This window comes from Ascidia mentula, chromosome 9 (assembly GCF_947561715.1).
Source record: "Ascidia mentula chromosome 9, kaAscMent1.1, whole genome shotgun sequence".
NCBI lineage: Eukaryota > Metazoa > Chordata > Ascidiacea > Phlebobranchia > Ascidiidae > Ascidia > Ascidia mentula.
Genome location: NC_138574.1, coordinates 8,983,036 through 8,990,846, shown reverse-complemented (window position 1 = coordinate 8,990,846; position 7,811 = coordinate 8,983,036). Strand labels below are relative to the sequence as shown.

General features: G+C 39.3%; 1 protein-coding gene across 3 annotated transcripts; it reads left to right on the top strand.

Moving 5' to 3' along the window:
- Window positions 1–2,083: 2,083 nt before the first annotated feature.
- LOC145913879 (uncharacterized) lies at window positions 2,084–6,294 on the top strand. Of its 3 annotated transcripts, none has more exons than XM_083001643.1 (11): window positions 2,084–2,232; window positions 2,392–2,517; window positions 2,722–2,862; window positions 2,962–3,060; window positions 3,276–3,416; window positions 3,480–3,641; window positions 4,727–4,882; window positions 5,025–5,168; window positions 5,240–5,398; window positions 5,488–5,640; window positions 6,034–6,294. In XM_083001643.1, exons 1-11 carry the CDS (start codon window positions 2,181–2,183, stop codon window positions 6,123–6,125), a joined length of 1,425 nt encoding a protein of 474 aa, XP_082857769.1. In that variant the 5' UTR covers window positions 2,084–2,180; the 3' UTR covers window positions 6,126–6,294. The 3 variants fall into 3 exon arrangements, with proteins under 3 accessions (XP_082857769.1, XP_082857768.1, XP_082857770.1); XM_083001642.1 differs by having other exon boundaries at window positions 2,962–3,069; XM_083001644.1 differs by lacking the exon at window positions 6,034–6,294 and adding an exon at window positions 5,833–5,964 and having other exon boundaries at window positions 2,962–3,069.
- Window positions 6,295–7,811: the final 1,517 nt, after the last annotated feature.

The following is a 7,811-nucleotide window of genomic DNA, read 5'->3' as shown; positions in this document are numbered from 1 at the left end:
CAGTAAACGCTCATGTCAAAGCAATGTAGTTGCCAGACGCGTTAGTTGCGGTCAATTCCAGACGATTTTCTCCGCATTAACATGAGTTTTTTTTGGTACTTGGTACTTTTTTCTTCGACAATTTCTACTTTGTCCAACCAAAATCATTTCCCACAAATTGATTTACAGTAGCGCTCCATGCGTTTTGGAATAAAACTTCCATGTACTAAACCAACGCATTTTCCGTCAATCTTTACCTGCAGTTATGAATAGTGTTTAAGGTCTACCATAGTCAGTCAATGTTATAATGTTAATTGTGTGAGCTGCATCCATGGTTTGGCTTGTTTAGGTTGGGTTCCAAATTGTGCGACATCGCTTTGGCTGTTGCAGTTAAGTTCGTGTTTCAGCGCTGAAACATTCGTGACGCCATAGCCTTGTATTTCAGTGTATGTAATTGCTCGCTACAGCTTCGTGTTGTGGTATGTCACAGTGTAGTGTATGTTGTACATCAATGGACATACGACGCTAGTTGTGTTGTGCTTTACAGGGCATATTTATAGGTCTAGGGGGTATACTATCATAGTCGTATCCAGGTTTTTTAAAGGGGGGGGTCAAAATTTTTGGGGGAATTCCCCGATGTCTCAAATTGTAGTGAGTGTAAACATGTACCTTCAGAAAAGAATTCAGCAGATATTGCCTCTCGGGGTGTGATGACCCGACAATGTAGATCAGGTTGCGATGTGATTTGAAGGTCCAGCTTTTGCATGCAACGGAAGAGCATTGGCCTCCAAGGCATGTTACTTTGCCTCATTTGGATGATAATGATCCAGAAGTAAAGAAGAATCCAAAGGTATTTGCGAAGGAAAGAAATCCGTTACAACTGCGTATGGACTTGGTGGTACTTCAACCCACATGCTTTAGTCACCAAGAAGTAGTGTGGGAGACGATACAAGATAGAACTGTTAAGTGATGAATTACTTTATACATTCATGGTGGAACTGGAAAGAATCCTCAATGACCGACCGCTCACCTCCTTGATAGATGATCCAAGAGATTGGGATGCCCTGTCACCAAATTCACTGCTCATAAGGAAACAGGAACCTGGTCTTCCACCCGGACACTATAAAGACAGATGGACGTCGCAAATCCTGAAATCATGTGCATTTCCCTGCTAATGCTTTCTGGAAGAGATGGCTGAAAGAGTATTTGCCAAAAATGGTTGCAGTCAAGTCACAACTTCCAGAAGGGCGATCTCGTGCTGATGGTCGATGATCACACTCCACGCGGAGCCTTGGCTTTGATTGAGGAAACATTTCCGGATGTAGAATAAGTTGTTCGGAGAGTGTTGGTTCACACATCGAGTTCCTCAAAATGCAGTTTTAGTGCAATTTTTGACCTTTTCACTCAGCCAGTCACCTTGTGCTGGGTGTTGTCAAAAAGTTAGGGCCAAAGCCATTAAAATGTTCAGCTGGACGTAGCTAAGAAGTGAATTACAGACGTATACCTTCATTTGTCATTTTATGTTACGCACTCAGGACAAAATTAGTTGCAGGATTGGCTTAAATCGCCCCCTGGTCGGACATTATTTTATATATTTAATTTTGCCTGCTACAGTGTTGTGTTATGTCACATTGTAGTGCGTGCTGTGCATCAATAGTCATATTTATAGGTCTTGGGGGTTTACTGTCTAAATGGTATGTGTAGTTGCTGGGCGTGTCGTGTCAGTTTATGCCTGTGTTTGTAGCTGAACTAACTTCTCTATTTGTGTTGTGTCTATTTGAATAAGTTAATCTAAGTAAATCTGTGTGGGAGTTGCTGACGTTGAAATCTGTTTGTTCTGTTCGAATTGTTCCGCGTTAAACCAGTTCGGATATGTTGACAGCATGTCGCAGTGTAAGTCACCCACACAGTGGTCAGTTAGAAAGATATTTGGGGCGTGGCATGAAAACCAAAGGTTTTTGTTTACCAAGATGTTTTTTCTCCAATGTAGGAGAATTTTTTGCAGAAAAGTTTATTCCAAGGTTTATGTGTAAAAGTATACTAAACACAGTGTAAGTTGTGTATGATAAATTGCCTAGTAGCTTTCTGTATTTTTGAAGGTTTAATTTCGTTGTGAGGTATCAGTATTATGCAGTACATTTCAAAATCATCCTTAACGTTGCCACAACAAATATAATACAGAGGTGGCAACAATTCAAAACATGAAAGTATTTTTGTTGATTTTGGTCGTGTCCATCGTTGAATTGGCAAAAGGTAGGATATCCATGTGTTTTAATGGTTACCGATTTATTAAGAGACCATAAAAAGAGAAAAACGAATCAGAACAAACCCCAATCACTATGTGTTTCGTTTCCATGCTTCGTGTTGAATTAACTTTTTTAGATAAACCCTGAAAATATATTTCTTTCTAAGGTCAGATGAATTGCTACTCGTGTAGCGGTTGCCACAACAACCTATCAACCAGTACACTATTAAAATTGCAATGCGGAGATGCTACAACTCCAGGGTATTGCCACACGACTTACACAATTAATGATGGTAAGCAAATATTTTATTTTAAACTAAGTAATAATTTAGGAGAAAACTGCGTTATATTATCACATTCCCCATATGGCATATGGTATAGGTTGTGACAAAAGATACACGACAACATATTGAAACAAATTAAGGATTATAAATGTGTGTTACATACAAAGTTTTATGTCTCTTTCATTGTGTCGTTTCAAAAATTCAATTCTGTAGGTCTGGTGACAAACGTTGTTCGCGGTTGTATAATTGGTCCTGTGCCTCAAATCCGTCAGTGTTCCACCATCTTTGGAGACGTTGAAACGACCACTTGTACGTATTCCTGCACAACGAACCTTTGCAACAACCAACCAACACGTAAGTTTTTCGTAAAGCAGTGTATTGACATTCAGTTAACTGTTACATTGAAAAGAGCTTACACGTTTTTCAGCGATAAAGGTACACTTTCTTTCACAGAAAAGTACAAAGATTGTCCAGCCGAGGGTTGTGGTGCAGGTTTCTGTGGTCACTTGCAAGGGACATGTGTCTGTCCGACAGGATTTTCAGGAACCAAATGTAATACCGGTAATTTTAATTTGTCAGTGGGTTTCAGTCAGTCTATAAAAATTGCCTTTCAAATCCCTAATCCGAGGTAGTAATCTCTTGTGTTCCAAAACTGACAGTTCTAGTTTACCAAATATTCTTTATTGTATATTGGCCTCGAATTTCAGTTCCCAAAAAGTTATTCTAGCTTTTCTAATGTTCTCGCCCAAATATTTATTGTCTTTCAGTCCAAACCTCCACATTTCAACAGTGTATTCAGTGCAGTGACGCAACAGAAACAACGTGCTCTGGAACCTTACAAGCCACTAACTGTTCTAGTTCAGACCAAACACATTGCTCTGCAAGTCAAACGCGTTTATACGATCAAAGTAAGTTTTTTATTCTTTTGTTACTCTAACTTTTTTGCGTTTGCCAACAAATGTACGTGCTAGGGGGAACCTTGGTTCAAACGGTTATTTCTCGTGGATGTACAAGCGACACGACATCAAAGGATGAATGCACATATTCATCACCTATCGACCGCAGCTTGGTCGGATATGCTGAACACACGTGTACCACCACCTGTGCCACAAGCGGTTGTAACACAAACAACCGTAAGTATATTTGTTAGCAATATAACAAGGGTTAAACAAGGTTGCATTTATGTTATGAAATGTGAAAAAAACTGACTACAATGCTGTACTTAAGGTATAGGGTGGGGTGATATCCAGAAACCCCGCTTGTCTTTAAGCTTGGCTTAATCCTGCCCTTAACTTTAAGCGCTGCTTAAAACCCCGCTTAAATTTTCGGCGTATAACAACTACTTGACGACTGCGCTACAATCCTAGAAATCCAAGAAAGCAAAATAACTTCTGCAAATATACTTCTGCAAGTAAAACCTGCAAATATTCGCCAAAAATAGTGTATTTTGGTTTTTGTCAATCCAGTGTCGTTAAAACAAACTATTAATATAATAACTTATTTTATGTAATAAGCAAAGTGGAGCCGATAATAATAATTTTGTTAGCTGCCTACAGCCAACTATTTCGACCTATAAGGTCCCATTAGTGCAGCTGGTGAATATCAGACAAGCTTTGCCGAACAAACGGCCAAGCAAAGACTTCCACTTTGTGGTGACTATTCAATCACCATCATCCGTTGGGCACCAAACTAGGTGCAACCTTACGGAGAAAACAAGGTGGAAATACTATGGACAAGAAATGCAATAATCATATGATAAGCAAAGTGGAGCCAATATTCTGAATTGTGCAAACTACATACAGGTGGCCAACTGTTTCGACCTATAAGGTTGCGAGACCTTTGCTTAGCCGTTTAATCGGCAAAGTCGACTGATAGTCACAACAGCTGCACTGATGAGACCTTTTAGGTCGAAACAGTTGGCCATTTATACGCAGCTAACACAATTCATAATTTATGCAAGTTCGCGGACATTTCAAGATCGATCAGCCACACTTTCTGGAGGAGCTTGATTTTTCAGATCTCGCTCCGACTTGTCGAGAAAAAGTGGCTGATCCTACTTGACTGCAATGCCCTGGTTGCTATGCCAGTGAACATAATGAGCTCAATACGATAGGTTTGATCGCCGAGCAAGGACCTAGGCAGTGGGGCGATCTTGCCTTGTGATGCGATAACATGAAGTATTCTGCGTTATTTCAATAACATCACACTATGTTAACAGCTGATGGAAACAGTCCCGGGCTGTTCTGTTACCAATGCGATTCCACAACTGGCGCATGTGGACCAGGATTCGGATCTTTGATCAGATGCCCCACAGATCAACAATATTGTTACTCCCGTGTGGTATATCGTACAATACCTACCAATACCAACCAAGGTAGATATTTGATTATATGTTTTTAAATATCCGTGTTTTTATATGTCACCCACAAAACAAGAGGTTTTAAATCAAAAATCGCATAAAAACACTTTGTCAAAAATAAGGAACTTAATTTTAAAGCTTGCTTGACACGATAAAGGTTACCAAGAGATTTCCATCGAGAGAGGTTGCACCAGCACAGCATTGACTTCCGGATGTACAGACACAACATACGAGTCATCGAACGGGATTAAGACAACTTGTGCAGAAACTTGCCAGACTTTAGGGTGTAACAGTGGTTGGCGTAAGTTCATGTCTCAATATTTTAAATTTATAGGCCTATTACCATACACCCATTGTTTTTTTTTGATGTAGCTGCAAGGCCCATTTGCTTTACATGCGTCAGTAGTTCTGCTAGTGTTGCTGACGGTTCTGACAGCTGCCTTTACAATCCCAATTTGATACAAGCTTGTGGTCAAGCAAATTACAAGTACTGCGTTTACACAGATCGCGGGGAAAAGGGAAGGCTCACTTGTAAGTATTGCTTGCGACAAGCTGACATTTGCCCTAAGTCTTGATAGACAGAGATAATAAATATTAATTTTTTTATTTACCAAATGTAGCCACTCTAGCCGACAATCGACGAGGTTATTCGCGCACGATGGTTCGATATTGTTCAGCTACAGACCTTGGGTCCACGTGTACTGAAATAACAAGTGGAGGAACAACCTTTGAGCAATGCAACAAAACCTGTACAACTGATGGATGCAACCACGGTAGGCGAAACTTATCGTTAATTTCATATTATTGTGTGTTAAATTAGTTTATATTCGTTTTTGCACTTAATATGTCCGTTACGTTAATAGAAATGGGACGATCAACCAGGCCGGTACCGGGTTTACTTTTCTATCCATTTCAACTCCTTTGTATACAGTATCCAAACCTATTTTCAAATTTTTTTTTTGTAGATCCTAGTTTCCTATATGTGAAGTTTCCTATATATGAAGTTTCCTATATATGAAGTTTCCTATATGCCCAACAACCAACCTGTAAAATAGTTTGCAAATGTCCAAAAGAGAAAAGCAATCACAATATTTCCCAATTTAAGTATCATGGCATAAAATAGGCATGTATGTTGACGTCTTACAATTTACAACTTGCATTAACAGGTATGGGAGGATCAAGCAAGCCAGCCACGAGCTTCGTCGTTCTATCGATATCAGCACTCCTTACATACATTGTCCAACTCCCATCCTCCTAAAAAAAATGTACCTATATGTTACATCAAGTTGCTTAAGTGGACACAAATATTGTGTTTCATTCATATACGCCGTTTTTTATGCCATTTGTATTTTAACGTTTTCGCCGCATTAATGTCAATTTACTTTTAAAGTAGTGTTTTGTGCAAGAAGGTCTGGTATATTAACCACGTATTCTTGTGTGACTTTGCATTTGCAAATGAAATAGAATTATGCAAAAATATTTAATAAAAATACAAAAAATTTTATTGTCTACTGGAACAACACACAATTGAAATAATTGTACAGTGCTGGGGTGAGACAAACAGACGTAATAATTTCGCATTTGCGAAGCTAAATTAGATGTTGCATTAAAACTACTCTTGGTTTGCCGATTTTTTATCTCCTAGCTTTACTGCCCCTTATGTGACACACTGAATATTTTTTAAACAGTCTCAATAGCACGAGTTTTCGCGAGCTGCTTACTGATTTCATCTGTTGCGACAAAGTCGAGTAGTACTTCTTAAAATCTCAGTCATTAAAACTGTTTCGCACGTATATGTGAAGGTTACCTGGCAAGTTGTGCGCTTGCGCACCAGTGTACCTTGGCCACACAATAAAAAAACAGGGTCGTGAGTTCAAACCTCACAGGAAGCTTGATTATGCTGCAACTTTTCAGGAAAAGGTGACTGATCCAGCTAAGCTGCATGTCTGGGCTGCCAAGCCCGCAACCTAATTTTACAGCTAAAATATATTTGCAAGGTTTTTTTTCCAATTCCTTTCAAATATATATTTTTGGTGTTATGAAGGTTATAAGCTGTTTTATATCGAGGATGGTTGCACCAACACAGCATTAACGCTCAGATGCACAGTTACACCTCTTACATCAAAGTATGGTGTAAGCTTGAGCAAAGAATTTTCTTTGCAGCCAAACAACATAAATATATTGTCTTGGGGTATCCTATATTAACAGGTATGGGAGGATCAAGAGATCTTAATTTCAAATGTATATATTAGATGGAGCGTTGGTTCAAACGGTCATTACTCGCGGCTGTACGACTAACACAACTTCTAATAGAGAATGCACGTTTTCAACACTGGCCAACCCTACACTGATAGGTTACGTGGAACACACATGCATAAGAGCTTGCGTCACAAATGGTTGCAACACGTTCACGCGTGAGTAGTAGATGGAAAGAGTTTTTTGTGCTTTTTTGCAGAAACTGACTTATTAATACTATCAGTCTATCTTTTTTAACAGCTAATGCAACAAATCGTGTGTTATCTTGTTATTTGTATTCACTTTGGACATCAGCCGACAACGTTTTCAGCAATCCAAAATTCATCAGATGTCCAATAGATCAACAGTTTTGTTATTCCCGCTTTTCGTACCGCACGATATCTTCCAACTTCCGCGGTATTTTTGTTCTATGTTGTCTAGGGGATGAAGTAACAAACATTCTAAGATCCCTTAAGATTTTTTAAATTCGAACTATATCCGCAAATTACGGAAAGGTCCTCGCGTACCACCTGGAATACCATCGCGTAGCCTTTTCTTTTGTGTAATGAAAGTTTACATAAGCTTATTTACATCGAGGGAAGTTGCACCAACGCAGCATTGGCGCCCAGATGTACGAACACAGCTTATCCTCTTTTGAATGTAGTGGTGACAACTTGTGAAGCTACCTGCCAGACTGACGCGTGCAACG